This window comes from Danio aesculapii, chromosome 15 (genome assembly GCF_903798145.1).
Source record: "Danio aesculapii chromosome 15, fDanAes4.1, whole genome shotgun sequence".
Taxonomy (NCBI): Eukaryota; Metazoa; Chordata; class Actinopteri; order Cypriniformes; family Danionidae; genus Danio; species Danio aesculapii.
In genome coordinates, this window is record NC_079449.1 from 28,222,114 (window position 1) to 28,241,043 (window position 18,930).

An 18,930-nucleotide genomic window follows, 5' to 3' on the forward strand; every position below is an offset into this window, starting at 1 on the left:
CGTGGGTTTCCTCCGGGTGCTCTGGTTTCCCCCACAGTCCAAAGACATGCGGTACAGGTGAATTGGGTAGGCTAAATTGTCCGTAGTGTATGTGTGACAATGAGTGTGTGTGTATGTTTCCCAGAGATTGGTTGCGACTGGAAGGGCATCCACTGCGTAAAAACGTGCTGGATAAGTTGGCGATTCATTCCGCTGTGGCGACACCGGATTAATAAAGGGACTAAGCCGAAAAGAAAATGAATGAATGAATATTTAATATGCGATTAATAATTTCAAGTAAATAATACATGAAAGCATATAACCTTCAAATATAATTCAAGTTAGTTCACTACATTAAACAAATGAAATTAAAAGGTAGTAATATAAAACTAAGAAACATATTGAGGGTTAAACAAAGTAGTGTCAGGTAACATGTTGTGGGAATGCCCTAAATTATTTGATTACTAAAATATTTAAAACTTTGAAAGATGCGTTCCACATAGATATGGATACAAATCCACTTCTGGCCATTTTTGGGTTGGCAGTAGATGCTAACCTTTCAGTAATGGTCCGAAAGGTTTCAGTTTTTACTACTTTACTAGCAAGACGTATCATCCTGTTAAAATTGAAACATGTCTCTCCAGCCTCCTTTGATGCATGGACAAAAGAAATGTTTACTTGCTTACAAGACTATCACTTACTGTTTTTTTTAAAGACCTTTGACAGGTTGTGGCACCCCTGCTGTTTATATTATTAGATTAGATTATCTGATGGCTAATTCTCTTGATTTTTAAGCCGAGCAATAATATATGAATACATATTTATCATTAATTAAAATGTTTTTAAATTTTTTTTATTTATTTATCTTTATTATTATTATTATTTATTTATTTATTTTACTTAAATGCTTATTTAGTTTTTTCAATGGGAAGTTAGAGGCTGTTGAGTGAGGGAAGGGTTTATTTGGGGTTTATTTGGGGAGTAGTGTTAACAACAACATGGACGGATAATTATAAAATGAATGTTGCCTGGAAACATTGCCTGGTCTGATGAGCCTCGATTTCTGCTGCGACATTCATCCGAATGTCAGAATTTGGCATCAACAACAAGAAAGCATGGATCCATCCTGCCTTGTGTCAATGGTTCGGGCTGCTGGTGGTGGTGTAATGGTGTGGGGGATATTTTCTTGGCACACCTTGGGCCCATTAGTACCAAATGAGCATTGTGTCAATGCCACAGCCTACTTGAGTATTGTTGCTGACCATGTTCATCCCTTTATGACTACAGTGTACCCATCTTCTGATGGCAACTTCCAGCATGATAACGCGCCATGTCATAAAGCATGAATCATCTCAGACTGGTTTCTGCACAAGACTATGAGTTCACTGTACTCAAATGATTAAAGCAGTTCTGAAGGCAAAAGGGGGTCCAACCTGATACTAGTAAGGTGTATCTAATGAAGTGGCCGGTAAGTGCATGTATGCATGTGCATTATTGTATGTGGTTGTGTGTGTGCATATTTTGCAATAAACTTATATTGTTCTACAAATACAACCAACAACAATAAATTAAAAGTGTTTCTCCATTGTTTTTAATTGTAATTCTTATGGGTTTTTGAAAATGCCCTTCTATGTAGTGTGTAACACAGCTCTAAGTGAAGTGAAATATCCAGCTAAGGCTTAAATCTGTAAGTGTACAGTGTTTAAAATTATTGATTCATCTATAAAAGAGTCGACTCATAGTGCTTCAAACGAGTCGTCTTGCTAACGAGTCTTTAGGTGTTTCGCGATGACGCGGCTGCGAAACACAAGCCCCGCCAGTAGTTGCGCGTGCAAACCCGGGAGATTTGAAACCTGCAGCCCCACCCACTAACACAAAAAAAACACTAGACACACACACACACACACACAGACGCCGCCGGTCGAATGAAGTCATGCTGTGCTCAGATGGATATTACTGACAGTCTCTACCCAAAGATGAAACTGTAAAGAGTCAGTGGTTGAGGTTTATTCACTAGTGTAAGTAAGTGCGATTAAAATTGTTGCCTCGTTTACTCTAGCTTGCAAATTATGTATTTATTGTGTTTTGTTACTTGTTAACCTGGTACAGTACACGCGGTTACTCTTTATATTCTCTTATCACATGTAAGCCACGTTGAAAACGCAAAGCGTGCCGCTTTGTTTACGGAATTAACGTTAAATGCTTTTGTGAGCTCGCGTTCCACTGCCGTTTGTCGTTGCTATGGCCATCGTAAGCTAGGAGACAGGAGACTCATGTCGATCTCCCTAGTTCTTCTTCTGAGGAGTGTAATGTGTGTATGTTTGTTTGTGTGTGTGTGTTTGTGTGTGTGAGAAAAAGAGCAGGTAGAGAGGTGGTTGGGAACAAATGACTCGCTGAACGATTCATATGGGAGTCGCTGGGATAATTATGTAAAAATAAGTGCAGATTATAAGACCATGAAAGTGTTTTTTGACCTTGCATGCATATTAGACTGTTGTTGGAGACCCTTACAACCAAAATATGACCCTATTTCATGTATAATAGGGGCTCTTTAACTACCATAATTTCCATACACTACCTTGCTTCAACTAAACGTTTGCAAAGTTGTGATTCACCTAATAGCAGCACCCCTAAAAAATTTCCAGGCATTAATAATTACATTATCATAATAATATTTCACAGCAACTTAAATGACTCTGAATTGCCACTGTGTTCTCAAACTCAACAAACATGTCTGTAATTGGCTAAAGCAAAACCTCTGACACTTTTCAGACAGCAATAAGTGCATTAATGTGGTACTCAGGACATCTAGTACTGCAAAAAATGTATCATTACACTTAAATGCACTGTACCAATTTTCCTGACACCACTACAAGAAGACACAAACCTGTTAAACTCATAGATGTCCTCGATGTTGCAGAAGAGGGTGCTGACCTCCTCGGGTTTGAGCGGTAAGTCGCCACAGTCAATAATGCAGCCAAGATAGTCCTGAGAGACAAAAACAGAGAGACTGAGGATCAATGACCTCACTGAAATCATTACCAGCATTTTCACACTTGCATTTCTTTTGCTTTGTTAGTGATTCAGAAACCCCCTGTGAGGCCTGTGAAGTTGGTGAAACACCTCGACTCCATCATTTTCTGTAGTGAACACTGTGCTGATTCATAACTCATGGACTAAATAGAAACTTTAAACGAGACCTTCACAGCAGGATGTGACTCTCACCCCCAAATGATCTCTTGACACTAAAAATCGCTGTAACGTAATTACTGTGGACGCCACACTTGAGCCCCTCAATGATCTTCAGTGTAAACATACAAAGCGGGACAGGAAAGCAAAGCATGCAGCCTAATACGGTGGTTAAAAGGAGCCTCTTTAAAAATATTTATCTTTTTCTCTCTCTGCTCTTTCACCTCTGACCTTGAAAAAAGTCATAATCTGCTCTCATGAGAAAAGCATCTCATCATCATGCCATGTAAAATACTGACTGGTTCTGGCCTCCTGCTGAGGAGCGGAGAAGCAGGGGGTCTCCAGATTGTCTGAAGTTTGAGGTGGTAGGGTGGTTTCACTGGGTTAAAGATCTGGGTCAAAACGAGACACTTAAATTTGAAGTGATCTGGGTCAATAATAAAATAATCAAACAGACGTTGTTTTAAAAGCCACAAGACAAAGCAGCAGTTCAGAAATGTGGAGTTGTTTTTTATTTTCAACCAAGTAAACTCAACATACCTGAAGCAATAATAGGTGCACAGGAACAATCATGATGTGAAAATGTCCAAAAGGGAAGCAAACAATGCCTCACATTATAAATAATTGATCTTTGAATATTTTATTATATGACATTTCGGTTCCATGACCTTCATAAGACGAAAAAAAAATAATAATTCAAGCAAAGATGCATTACATTTAAGTCCACTGTGATAATTTTTTAATTATTATATTAATGTAGGCAAGAAGGTCACTGGTTCAAGTGCCGGCTGGGTCAGCTGGCATTGCTGTGTGGAGTTGGCGTGTTCTCCCTGTGTTCACGTGGATTTTCCTCCATGTGCTCTGGTTTCCCCCACAAGTCCAAAGACATCCGCTATAGGTAAACTCAATAAACTAAATTTTCTGTAGTGTATGTGTGTGCATGTGAGAGTATGGGTGTTTCCCAGAACTGGGTTGCAGCTGGAAGGCCATTCGCTGTGTAAAACATATGCTGGATAAGATGGCGGTTCATTGCGCTGTGGTGGCCACAGATGATTTCAGGGACTAAGCCGAAGGAAAATGAATGAATGGATGAACTTTTTCAACCATATTAGGTATTATGTATTATGTAACATATTAGGTATTATGAAGTTATAAAAATAATGTACAGTTTTATACATTATATTTATCTTTTAAAAAATAGCTTACCTTACCAAATATAAAACAAGTTAGGCCTACTGAGCAAAAAGGGGATGTCTCTCAGACAATTTTAGAAGCTGTCATTCATTTATTCTCACCATACTTAAGGTTTTGGTCTCTTGTTTATCCTCATAGCATCCACATGGGATAAAAGAACGGCATCTTAACTCTGTCTTTCGTGAAACGCAGTTGCCGTTTAATGTATAGTAAATCAGACTCATTCAAAGTAGCGACTGCGCAAAAATAAAGTTATGAATGCATGTTACACTTCTGACTGTACAGTGTGTTTTCTGTTTCTTATAATGCTGAGAGTTTTGAGGTAAGGGATGTTTTCATCTGCCATTCACTGACAGTCGGACATGCTCATGCAGTTCATCAAACTCTGTCTTTTAAAATCGAAATCGAAATAAAACACTCTCCTCATAAAAACCTGCCTTCTGATTGGTTCTCGAGACATAGCGGCTTTTGCTGTCAAAGGCAGGTGGCGTTTAGAGGCTTTTGGAAACAAACTGTTATTTTTGAATGCGTTGATGCTGCGTTTTAGATGATTTGAAGCACAAATATTTGTTGATGGTGTACTATGAAAGCATTCACTCAATGTCATTTATCTCATTTTTGGCGGAAGTGGCATTTAGCGGCTTTTTACATCTGAACTCTTCAAATATAAAAAGACAAATCACTGTACTAAGAAAAAATTATAATAAACTTTAGTAATAACATTTCAGTAATCTAGAATGAAATGCTTCCTATTTCTAATCATACATCTTCTAAAAAGTGACTTTGTTTACTCCATTGTAAAGGCCTCATCATAATTCCTTTTTTAAAAGAAAACAAGAGATGAGTCTGAATCCTTCTTTGTGGTGAATCTGCCTTAAGGCACAAAAATGTGTGAGCTTAACTTGTACTGAACCCAAAATGTCCCTTTAAAAAGATCTATACTGCAGCTTAATAATTAGCTATCATTTATACTAAACCGACAATCCTGGGCGAGTGAGGCTTCCAGCTTGAAGTGGTTTTCTAACACTGTAATCATCATAATGCTACTGTTATGAAGACACATTCTTGCCTTAATCAGGAAAATGCCTTCTGCATTTAATTAGAAAGTTAATCATATTTTATGACCTCTTTTGTGTCCAAAAACCAAAATAGATGTGACGCAAATGGTCTCAGGAGTGGTCTGGTTCCTTGTTGTTGGACTGGCAGAGTTAAACAGCGTTATCTATCAATACCATATCAGTCAGTTTATCAGTGCCTGGCCTCATTAACCCTTAATAAGCAAGACTTGGGACCAAAACCAACAAACCGGCACAGACAAACAAATTCCACTAGGCTGCAATTCATGGACTAAAGTACAGGAAAGTGCCAAAAATGGCAGTTACATTCTCCCGAGAGAAACTATGAACACCGCAGCCAACAAAAGAAGGCCACCAGGCAAAACAAACTAATAAAAGGACACTTCAAATTGAACCGTTACAATAAATAGTTACAAATAAACAAATATGAGTCCTGTGAGACTGTAAACCAGCTTTATAAAATGCTCTGTTTGTCATTCTGTAGCTTTCCCTGCATTCCTGGACTGTAAAACTTGGGGTCTTTTTCTTCTTCTGTTTGTTTCCAGAGCCACAAGGCATCTGGGAAGGCAAACATGTTGAGGTGGGGGGAAATTGAGCCAGAAAATAAGAGACTGGCGCATTCAGCACCTTCACAAGGACATAAGGAACTAGGACACTGTAATTACACTGATTTACACACAGAATTCCCCCAAACAAATGCCGCTTGTGATCGTGACACACACACGCTAAACTGGAGCGCTACATGAAGATATGAGTGATGACACAGCTACTCAAAGAAGAGTGAAAATCCAGGAGGCGAGGGGGAAATCTGAGGATTACATTGTGAGTTATGGAAAGAGAGTGTGCGAGACGAGCGGGACCGGCCACAGACAAAAGATCCATAAGTTATGCGCACATTTTCTTGGCAGATGCTGGCGTTTCCAAATGACTTACTAGAGCGTACGTGAAGTGTGTTATGACAGGCAGTCTGGCAAAAAAGAAAAACATAAACGTTCACATATGAGATATGGAGCAGAACAAGAGAAAACACAGGGAAGAAAAGAAAAGTTTAGGCAGACAGGACAGACAGACAGACAGACAGACAGACAGACAGACAGACAGACAGACAGACAGACAGACAGACAGACAGACAGACAGATAGATAGATAGATAGATAATTAGATAGATAGATAGATAGATAGATAGATAGATAGATAGATAGATAGATAGATAGATAGATAGATAGATAGATAGATAGATAGATAGATAGATAGATAGATAGATAGATAGATAGATAGATAGATAGATAGATAGATAGATAGATAGATAGATAGATAGATAGATAGATAGATAGATAGACAAATATATAAATACGCAAATATATAGATAGACATATATAAATAGACGGTCAGACAGACAGACATACAGATAAAACTCAGACCTCCTCACTTGAAAAAATAAAGGTTGCAGTATTTCTAACCTTAACAACAACTACAAAAATAATGGTAACACCAATAAAAGCATTAATGTCAATAGTATTAACAACAACAACAACAACAACAACAACAACAAAATACTACTGCAATAATGCTAACGTAATTTGAAATTATTATTCATTTGTAATTGATCTTTTTTGGGGGTTGGGGGAGAGGGGGCACAGCTGCAGAAATACTTTTAATGTAAATTTTCATTTCACATTTACCTAATTCGGTCTACAAAAATAAACGCTTGGAGCATGTGGACTGTTAATTTGTATTTAACTGTTATGTATGTATATGGAATTTTTTTCATAACAAAATTAAAATTAAAATGCCTAAAAAAAACAGATAATAAATTGAACTTTCAAAACAACTGTTCAAATGATAACTCAAACACTCAAACAGTCAAATAATAAATCTAAATGCATTCTCAAATGAGAAATCAAAATGTATTTGATATTTGATTTTCATGAACAACTCCTGTAAAATCCTGTAATAATTTAATGACAAATCAAATGCTTAAACTATAATTCAAATGGAGGAACCAGTTTCCTCCTGATTACACACACACACAGCTGGAAGCTCATAATGAACTGATTACTAGCACTATAAAGACACCTCATTCACCCGGACTCTTTGCTGAGTCTTATTTTTCCCTGTGAAGCATTACAAAACATTTTCCGTTTGTCCTGCCATGTTTTGATCCCTATCCTTTTTACCGTTATTGTTGGTTTGCCTCCTGTTCTGTTTCTAATTCTGTGTCTAATAAAGTTTTGTTAACATTTTTTTTTTCAGTTGAACTTGTTTATTTGTTCTGATAATGTTTTATTTCTTAGTACCAATTTCCAAAAGAGTTTATTTGCTCACAGACATTCAGGTCAGCGCAGCTGATGTTTTCAAAAGTTGAGTACACAAAAAAAAAAAAAAAACCAAAGGAAAGGAAATAAGGATCATGTTTTTTTTTCTTTTTGGTTCACTCGACTTGCCGTATTCCAGTTCTGCAAATTTCAGTTAGCACAGCTTCAGTTTTGTTACAGAGTAGTTTGTCTCTCCAGAAAACTAATAATCTTATGTTAACCCAACTAAATGTTTTTGTATTACTGACAAATAATTTTAGGTCAGTGCAGCTGATGTTTTCAAAAGTTATGTGAACAAGAAAAAGCGAAAGGATTACGTTTTTTTTTTTTGTTCTACTGGCTTATTTTTTACAGTGTAGATAGATAGATAGACAGACAGACAAACAGAAAGACATAGATAGATAGACTGAAAAAAAAATTTCTGCAAAATTGTTGCAAACAATTTATATGGGTAGAATTTAAACAAAAAAAATGTAGTAATGTTTAACTTAATTTGTTTGTTTAAATTCAACCCAAATAAATTGTTTAAAACTTAACTTGAAGAAATTAATTTAAAGAAATGGATGAATGGACAGACAGAAAACAAAATAACAGAAAAAAAGAAAAAGAAAGAAAAAGAAAAGGTCAGATAGACAGACAGATTGCACATAAAGAGACATACAGACAGACAGACAGACAAAGAAAGAAAGAAAGAAAGAAAGAAAGAAAGAAAGAAAGAAAGAAAGAAAGAAAGAAAGAAAGAAAGAAAGAAAGAAAGAAAGAAAGAAAGAAAAAGAAAGAAAGAAAGAAAGAAAGAAAGAAAGAAAGAAAGAAAGAAATTGTTATCAAAGAGAGGAAGTTTGTAAAGGTGGCAGACAAGAGAGAGAGAGCGAAAGAGAGAGAGAGAGAGAGAGAGAGAGAGAGAGAGAGAGAGAGAGAGAGAGAGAGAGAGAGAGAGAGAGAGAGAGTTGAACACACTCTCAAAGTCTTTGTCTAAGAAACTAGGTCAGTTTGGAGTTTGGAACAGGAGTTTCTCTCGTGAGCAGCCCCTCTCCATCTCCACTTGTGCCCCAGAATGGGGGCTACAGCCAAACCCCCCTCGTCCCCCAATTTCCTGTCCTATTTGGCTGAAACTCAGCTAAAACAAAAACGGGGAATCTCTCAGTCGCACTTCCCTATGCTCTACACACACACACGCACACACACACGCACACACACACACACACACACACACACACACACACACGCACACACACAATACAACTGAACCCACTGCACCTGAACATCACCACACAACACAAACTAATAATAACTCACACAAGCAACCAGCAAAACCCTGACACACAGCGCACTCATGAGCTCACGATTATCTTGCTTCCAGAGAGCTTGACATCATTCTTTGTTATACTTTCTATCAAAACCAGACGGCTCTGACTAATAGAAGCTGAGCCCGACTGGGTTTGACTCCAATCAGACATCACACACTCGTATCCCAGAGTCAGCACAATGTCCCCGAAACAGTCCTCCGCTCAGCCTCCATTTTGAGACCGCAGATTGATAAAACAGCAGCATTCCTCACCGTGATCCGCATCTTTCAGCAACCAATTTATGGCTATTTGATCCGAAGGCATTTTTCATAAAGCAGCACAAGCTCACATGCCGTCTCTCTTTTTATTGGCTCATGAAAAGCTTGACTTCAAATAAACCATCAGCAAAAGAGAAAAGGAGATACATTTCAGGCATTTTCTAACCTCCGGCTTATGTGCCCGTGATCTTCTGCAATCAATCAGTCACAGATACAAAGGATAACACACACACACACACACACACGCACACACACACACACACACACACAAGCTTGAGGCACACCTGTTGATGGTCGGCATTGGAAACATTCCCATAGTTCAAAGGCGGTGCAGAGTCTGCAGACCACAATCACAATGCCACAAATGATAGACCCTCTTACCCCTTCCCATTACAATCTTTACTCTAATCCAGGGGTTTTGGGGGAAAAAAAGATGTCAAGGACCCCAAAATACGATGAACTTGTATAGCTTTTGTCACGATCAACAGTGATCTAACATACACAGATCACTGGGGAACTACACACACCACGAACTACCACTACCAGGATGCTTTGCACCAATCTCTCCTGCCTCAGCTGATTGTCATTTGGAAACACACACTCACAGCTGTGGTTCATTTCCACTAAAGACAGGAGTACATATAGCAGTTTGTGTTCCCCTCTCGTTGTCTGTTGTTTCTTTGTTGCTCTTATGATGCCCGTGTGTTTCTTTGTCTGCTTTGCCTTGTCTTAGTTTTTGTTTTGTGATAGTCTTTTATTAAACATGTTAAATGTTGCATCTGGATCCGCACTTTGTTTTTCTCATCTGCATTACATTACAACAGACCACTTTGGATCCAGCAACATTTATTGTTTAATTCCAGTAGCATTACGAAGCGTTCCATTGTCTTGTTTTGCCCTGTTTTCTGACCCTCGCCTTGCTAATTGTTTTATGTTGTTTGCTGCTTGAACTGATCTCTTTTCTGTGACACTGACTACTCTTTTGGACAACCTGTTTGCTTCTGTCTGTTCCTGTTTGACCATTACCTGCCTGACTTAGCTTTCAATAAATTGCATGTGGATCCTCAACTCCATTGTCCAGCATCCTAATGTTACAGCTATATTCATAATATAGAATCCTATAAGAAAAAATGTATTACGTGTGAGGTGAAATGGTGGCTGATTTGGAGGAATTTACATCTCATAAATTTGGAAATTGATGATTTATATAAATAAGTAACACTGTAAACAAGACTGCATGAATTCATATGAATTAAAACAATTTTTTTAAATGATAAAATATTGTAGTTGTGCAAAATATGTTGTTCTGTCATGCATCTAGGTATGATTATTTACTTTAAACTTGCCTATTATCAAGTTTAAACCATGAAAACGGAGACTTTCAAATTTCTTGTGATTTAAAATAATGGCAGTCACCATAAAAATGTGATTAATGTGCATTAATACTGAATGTTTACTTTATATGGACATAAAATTGCAACCCAGGCTCATTCTGAAAACGTACATCTATGTACATTTCTGGAGAGCGCCAAATATGTCCCAGGAGATATTGTTTTTTGCAGTTTTTGTTTTGACGAATCTACCAGAGGCCACTGTGTACGCTTTTTCAGATCTCAAATTTCTCTTGCGAGTGCCATTCACGTCTGCTGTTCACTCGTAAATCCACCAGAGGCCACTGTCGACTGACTGACCAATCGACTGAACCACTCTTTTAGACCCACCAGTTTTAAAAAGCAATTAAGAGAAAGAAAAGCCCTCGCCTGATATTTACCACGTTTTCAGATTTTACCACATTCTCACCCTGTTATTTACTTGTTTATTTTATTTTTTGGCTTCTGTTATTGTCTTACCCACTTTCTGGAACCGTTCTTCACCGGACTACCTCATTGTCATGGTCAACTCCTCTCTGCATCTTAAGTCCGCCGACATACATGGCGAGCTACTGGACAAACTGGTAACAGCGGGAAAGCCGTCCATACCGAGGTAAGCGGTCAGCTGGTAAGCACGAAAAGTAACACGCCATACTGCTCCGTAGTGGTAATTTTAAAAACGAAATGCAGCCATACGTACTTCTGGCAACATAATTCGCGATTTCCAGAAACGTATATAGGGGCTACATTTTCATAATGAGCCTATGTTGCAAAATTTATGTAAAACGTACTAAAACTTCCTTTAAGCAAATCTTTAAAATGATCAAATGTTTGCTTGAAAATGCTGTAAAAATACAAATTTTGTCAGATATTATTTGTTTAAAATACCTTGTCCATCTTTTTTACATTTGAAAATCTATTTTATTCAAGTGATGCAAAGCTGAATTTTCTGCATCGTTACTTCAATATAACATAATCATACAGAAATCATACAAAAAAAATGGAATTGCTCATCTTGTGGAGCCCATTATTTTTCAAGAATATATTGTCAAGTAAAAGAACAGCATTTATTTGAGGGTGTGCTCACACTAGGTACAGTTGCCTTGAAGCACAATTGTCCCACTAAACTCCTCTTCTCTATGGTAATTTTTATGTATACCCGCTCTTGTTCTTTATTTTTGTTATTTTACTTACATATTTTATGCTAAAATGTGCATATCCTATTGTAAGATTTGTTGATATGATAGTTCACGTTCATTGAAAAGTAAGAATGATTAATAAATACGTATGAAACGTTGAGTCTTCAGTTTTGGGCTCAGGCGCACTTTGCACCAACACTGCAAGCGTACCGTGCCAAAGCCCAGCCGGGCAGGCCAAATGAACCATGCCTGAGCCCAATTCAGAGCACTCACCCTTGTCAAATAAACCGGGAAATGCACATGGGCACAGTTTGAATAGCATAGTGTGAGTACACCCTGAAATAAAATCTCTTGTAGCATTTCAAATTGGCTTAATTTGCTCAAACTGTCACCTTGGATTCATTTAATTCATCTCTGCTTATTAAAAGGAAGAGTATTGTAGAATCTGCAAAGACTCCCCCTTACAGTCCATTGAAATCAGTAGAATAAGCCCTGAACTAAAGGACAGGTGTGATTTACAGCTTCTGAGTAATGCTTTTTCCCAATAAGAATAGGCTGTTTAGAGATTTTTAACTTGGAAACATCCAGAATTGCGACTACCACTAATAAGAAATAAGGGAATGATAAATTCCTAGCATGTGTTTGTAAATGTCCATGACCCTTGCTGGAGGTCACAGTGAAGGTCTGATCTTCCAGCAACCTGTGCTTGGAAATAGGATAAATGTGTTGAGAAGCGTCCACAAAGAGTCTCTTATATTTACAGCACACTCAGATTTGTGTGTGTAATGTTTGAAATGCTGAGCAACAGCCTCCTCATTGTCCCGGATCAGCGCTGTGCATGCGAAAAGCAGCGCAGAGATGCGTTTGAAGTGACAGTCTGAATTTATCTCCGCTTTCATCCAGTGCCATGACCTCCTCTGCTCTACCTGAATGTGTGATGAATGGCACAACAGAATCTCACAATGATCACATTTTAAATCGCCGCTGGCAAGAGGAGAGAGCTTGGCTTTCTCTTCTGTCGGTTATATCCAGAGTCCTGGATTATATTCGGGGTGGGCGACGGGTGAACAGAGATGACGGCTGAAATGCTGATCTGGACGAGTTTCCATGACTGAGCAATCCTAGAGCTCAAAGGAATTCAACACCACCTGGGTGGGTTTGGACCAGAAGAGACAATAGCATACATACGGTATACCATAAAGTCTTTTTTCACTCAAAGTCATCCTATGCAAGCTCAACATTCAGATTTCATTAAAAAAAAAACATGTTTAGAAAGTCACCATGAAAAGGTGCTCTTCCTTTGTGCATAGTACTTACATGCATAGTCATAGTACTCTTACATACTATACGTTTATTTCACGCAGCCGCCATTTTAAAGGACCAAAGCGAGGCTGAGGTGGGAAGAAATCCAGAAGTATAGGACCAGCACTGTAAACATTGCAGTAACATGCTGTGGACTACACACCTCCAGCTGTTGCCATGATTTCAAAATGCAGAAATGATGTAAACGTCACTTTAATATCATTGAGTAAGTTTAATGTAAACAATTAAAAGCAATTTCAAAGTAAATCACAATCTCTGTAAGAGTAATACGCTTAAGTGTACTCCTAGTCTTCAGTTCATGGCACCAGTTAAACACCGTGGGGATGCTTTCCTGCTTCAGCCTATGTAACCCGGTGAGCGATGAAACACTGCAGTCCTCTGCTGCACGCCCTCGTGTTGTCTGTAATAGTGTTGTCCCGTTACTGAAGTTTTAAAACCGTCTATTTCCCTCTAACATTGAAGCGCCGCTGAGCGCGGATGACTCGACTCTTCACGGCTGCTTTGCGCTCCAGTCTCCGTGTATCTGTGTTTGCACTTAGTTTACCGCTCTTCACCCAGTGCAAACACACGTACACGGAGCAAAGCAGCTGTGAAGATCAGCAGATCGCTCGGCTCGTCTGTGTTTGTGCTCGGTAAACAGCGGAGAGTGAACCGATGACCTTCTCGGCCAATCACAAGCATTTCTGTTGAGCACGTCAACACAATGGCAGATTAGCGCTGTTTTAAGACAGCCATCAACAGTGCCTTAAATGTTAGCTGGAAAAGGACGTTTTTTTCCTTTTAATTTAGTATCGTGACAAGTCTAATAAAGTGAAAGAATCAGTTTATTAACTTGAGTTTGATAAATAGCATCTAAAACGTGTGTTTAGGAAAAAACTTAGCTGAAAATGAGCTCTTATATCCTTTTTATCTTCACCATTCATTCAGAACGGACCTTCGGGTCACTCGGAAGGCAGTAAAATTATACATTTGTGTCACTTTCTCTTCCCTGATAAGATATACAGCCAGCTATACAACATTCCTATGTAACTCCCAACGATACTCCACCGCAACTTCGATTTCGCTTTTAAAAATGGCGGCCGCGTGAAATCAGTCTATTGTTCTTTTGTTGCTTTAGTTGCTCCAATTTGGAAGATACTTTTGATAAAGGTGTTTGAAAAACGATTCAATGTAAATTGTATGTAAATGTGTTATATGGTGTTGCTGGGTGCATTCTGGGGTGTTGTTAAGTATTCACTAAGCTGTTCTTGGTAGTTTCTAGAACATCATACATGTAGATATTCTCTAGTGCAGAGATGCCCAAACTTGGGCCCACGGGATAGAGGTAAATACACAAGAAATCTGTGAGCAAATCAAGGCAAAGGCAGGTGCAGCTTAGTGCATTCAGCGTTGAACTGTAATAACTGTGTTATTAATGGGATTGTTTTTACTGTAATAAGTTCATTTTTTTTAATATACTGAACTAGTTAATAAACTTTAAAGCAATGTTTTGTAGTTGTTTTTAAATATTAGGAAATAAATTAGGAAATTAATCAGGAAAACTTTAATGGAACACAGTTTGATATTTTTAGGTTCGGCCTACAGCCCTCAATCAAGTTTGCGTTTTGGCCCTCCATAAGAAAAGATTTGGACACCCCTGCTCTATTGGGTTCATTTTGAGTTACTTACTGTGTTCTGGATAGTGTCTAGGTCATTTTTATGTGCTCGCTAGTGTGTTCTAAGTGGTTTAGGTGCTCATTAGTTTGGTTGTTTCTAATGTTGCTAGACACTCTTGCTTTGAACACAAAATATTTTATTTTGGAGAATATTGAGAATACAATATTTTGTAAGAGTAAACACGTCAGGCGAAATAATTATAATTGATTATTGACTTCATTAGTTTCAAAAACATTGATTTCTTTACAATTTAATTACATCTTTGGATATCTTTTCTGTTGGAGATACTGTTGTCCTAAAAAACTGAAAGAAAAAACGTAAATAAAAAATTACATATTACATATACATAATTACATATACCATAGCAACAGCATAGCAGAACATTTTGGCGGCTTTAAAACCTTGACATTTCCAAACTGCAGTATACCTTGAAAAAGGTTATCGTCCCATGCCTAGTTTCAAATGCCTCGATCTACCTCATTCAAAATCGAACAATGAGCTGAAATTGTCATTTTAAAAATACAGCTGAAACAAAAGTTCTTTTAAAGTTTGTTTCAGCAGTTCGAAACACCTCATTTGTGAGAGTTCATTTTATCTCCTAAATACATCTGAGCTCCCATTGGTCCATGACGATTACGCAATCAATGGGTGTGTTCTGCAACTCCACCTTCTTTGACATGTGATTCCTTTCCCCTGATTAATTCTCATTCCACTGGGGTCAGAAAAGAGAACAACATTCAAAATGCCATTCTATAAGTGACAAATGTAAACAAAGATGTGATGTACTACGGTGGCATTCTCATAGCGAAGGCAGTTGGGTGTATGTTTATGAAACTGTTCTTCTTTCTTAACCCCCATCACTTTGTTTAGAAGAACACATGAGCAGCGGGACATATTTACAACCCCACCTACTGCAGCATGGGGGTGTCTGAGTGTTCCAAAACAGTATGCTGTCCCTCTGCCTTTTCAAACTACCTTTTTGCCCCCAAAAATAGTTTTGTTTGAAGTATACTGGGGCCTTGGTTTCTAAGCCAATGATAAGAGGTTGCTAGGGGCACTTGATAGCTTGATTATAAGGTGCTTGCCATTGTGCTTTGGGTGATTTCTAAGCTATTGCAAAACGGTTGCAAGGGAGTTTATTAGCTTATTTATTTATCACTTATTACATTAAGTTGTTATTCATGGTTCCTCTACCATTGTTAGGTGTACTGAGTGGTTTTTAGAGGGGTATTATGAGGTTTCTAGGGTTCTCTCAACTATGACTTACAGGTCAAAGAGCCTACAATTATTTCAAAGAAATATTTTAAAATGCTGTATATCATCGCACTGAATGAAACAAGGACGAGTAAATAAGGCAAGTTTATGTTTAGTAAATTATACAAGGTAAAGGAAATCAAGAAAGACTACTGCATCATTATTTTAACATTAACTCAACATTATCCCCATAAATAAATTAAATACTGTATCTTACAATTTCTATTTCATGCACATATGCTTTTACAATACAAAACTAAACACTGTGGGAACAGAGTTCAGCATATGTCTATCCCTTACCTCCACAATGCTTTTGAGGTCCCTCACGTAGGCCTGTTCAGTCTCCAGTATCTCCAATGCCACCCTCTCCAGGCGAGTGAGTTTGGGCAGTGTTGTTGTGGAGGAGGAAAGGGCACCGGCTCCCGCCAGCAGGGAGAGAGGGGTGAGATCCAGGCTGATATCAGAGCCGTTACGCTGTGGCCTGGGGTAGGCCGGCACTGCTCCATAGGGGAGCGATGAGGAGGAAGAGGAAGAGTGTCCATCCTGCAGCGAGGCAGAGGAGGCAGAAGAGCTGAGACTGGCAGCACGGTCACTGTCAGAGCACACTGTGTTAACGGAGGTGCAGCTCCCGCGGGATGCGCCTCCTGAGGAGGCCATGCGGCTCACGATCCCACTCAGCGAGGACACAGAGGAGGGGCGCTTGGCAGCTGCAGAAGTGAAAGACAAAAACAAGTTTAGACGATATGGATCACTACACTACACAATACAGAAGTTTGATCATTAAATGTAAAATTAATATACAGTAAAGGAATCATTTTGAAAAGCAAATATCACTTTTCTTTAGGCTTTATCGGGGTCTCTGAGCCACCGTGCCACCCTCAAAAGCAAATATCATGACAACTATGTTTTTAACCTAATCTACTTTTAATCTGCTCTGAAGTTTCAGAAAATAGCCCAACAAAATCATCTGTTGCTTAAAACTGTGCTCATATTTGTCTAGATATAGATACTTATTTTTAATTATGATTTTATTGTTTTACATCCTACAATTCCTTAAATTCACGCTCACTGCTTTGTAGTTTATCCTAACAGGAGTAAAAGAGCAGTTTTTAATCATATTTCAGCATGTTTTCTAGATAAAGACAATAGGACAGAACCTTTCAGTGGTTGCAAAAGAAGTTGATCATTCAAAATCAGACATATCTAGAGTATTACCTTTCTATCTTATCTTTGCAAATAAAGAGTTTAGGCTTGAAGTGCCAACTAAAATGTTCTTAATTCAGCCTACATGTAGGTTCGGTAATTTGACTTATAAGGTAAAGAATATGTTATTTTCATTGCCTTTCAATTGAAATACCTCAACATAAACATAGAAGGCTGAGAAAACAGCTAAGTTGAGAAAAGAAATTCAGACAGCACTTTGAGGTCTTGCATTTTGCAACTAACTTATTCACGTACCCAAAAAGCTGGTCGTCCAGTAAAAATGAACAACAACAACAACAACAACAACAAGGGGGAGAGAATAATAATAAAAATCTCAATAGGCAAACAGTACAACACTGCAGCTGGATTTCTGTAGCAGGAGTTGAACATCTTTAGCTGGGTTCACACCAAAAGCGAAATTACGTTTCTGCAATTAAAGATTGCATACAACGTGAAAATGTGCACACAGAAATAAATTTCCATCAGGTGGGTAGAATGACACAGAATGACAAGCATGTTTGCCCCAATCTTGCAGGATTTATCTCAATCGCATCTGTCATGCAAGTGCAAATAAGTCAACTCGAGTGTAAAATTTGTCTGAGGTGAAAAACAACCCGCAAGTAAACTAGAATGAGTGATGGAGTGCTGTGCATTTGGAGTGAACTCAACATTATACAGATACATAGCATACTGTACATACAAGATACATATAAGAGTGAGTGTAAATGTTTATCAGGTGCTGCTTTTTCAACATTCTTCTTCTTCCCTGCATTCATGGCTCAATCAGCCAGCAATTTTTGTGCAGGACAATGAGCCATGTCACACAGCAAAATGGGTCAAGCAGATCAGGACTGCCATTTCATCATTTCAGAGTGAAGTAAGACCTCACCAGAGCAGTGTGAAAGACTAGCGATTATACAGATAAGACTTCTAAAGTACAAAGACAAACTGTGAGTGCTTGCAAAGTGTTTCCTGCAAATATTTTCCTTCCTGCCTCAAAGGTGTGACTCTGCAAAACTACAACACGCTAGTTTGCAGCAAAGCCGCAGCGGTTGTCAATTGAACAGTGCCGCACACACCCTGTATATACAGGAAACTAAAATCACAACTTCCTGACTGCAATTTGCTGGACGATTAGGCCTGAGAACACAGAAGTCATTCAATCAGCCGTGCTTTCAGACGACCAGAACATCTAAAACAAAACAGCAGCAACGTTCTGCCTAAAGAGCCGTATCAAAGCTGAACACAACAGTCTGGTCGTCAAGGCAAGCGAACACCGGCCGGTACAGAGCGCTGTGAGGACGGGCATTGTTTCAACACTCAATGCTGAGTTGTGTTAGTCACAATGGTGGCCCAGTTACAGAGCTGAGACGAACAATCCTCCATTTCCTTTGACCTCGCAGGCAGGGCGACGCAGTCAACTGTTACTCTCTGCGCTCGCTTCCTCGCCAAGTCTGCCTTTCATCCATCAAGTTTTCTTCTGAGCGATAGCTGGAACCACTCGCAGCCGTTTCTCCATTCATACACACAACTTCTGTAATATTGATTGCTTGAAATGTGATTTAAACACACTCATAAAGACCATGAAAGCATGTGTTTATCTTCTGCTGGCCACAATCCAAGATCAGCACCACAGTGGCGGCAGTCGCACATTAAAAGAAAGGAGGAA

General features: G+C 38.6%; 1 protein-coding gene across 1 annotated transcript in view; it reads right to left on the reverse strand.

Annotated features, from left to right (window-relative positions):
* The window catches only part of LOC130242145 (pleckstrin homology domain-containing family G member 2-like), a 68,678-nt gene that overhangs the window by 25,290 nt on the left and 24,458 nt on the right, over positions 1-18,930 (reverse strand). The window contains exons 3-4 of the mRNA XM_056474166.1: positions 16,359-16,765; positions 2,867-2,967 (exon numbers count right to left, since the gene is read on the reverse strand). Of these exons, the coding sequence (XP_056330141.1) occupies positions 2,867-2,967; positions 16,359-16,765 (508 nt within the window). The remainder of the gene's footprint in view (positions 1-2,866; positions 2,968-16,358; positions 16,766-18,930) is intronic.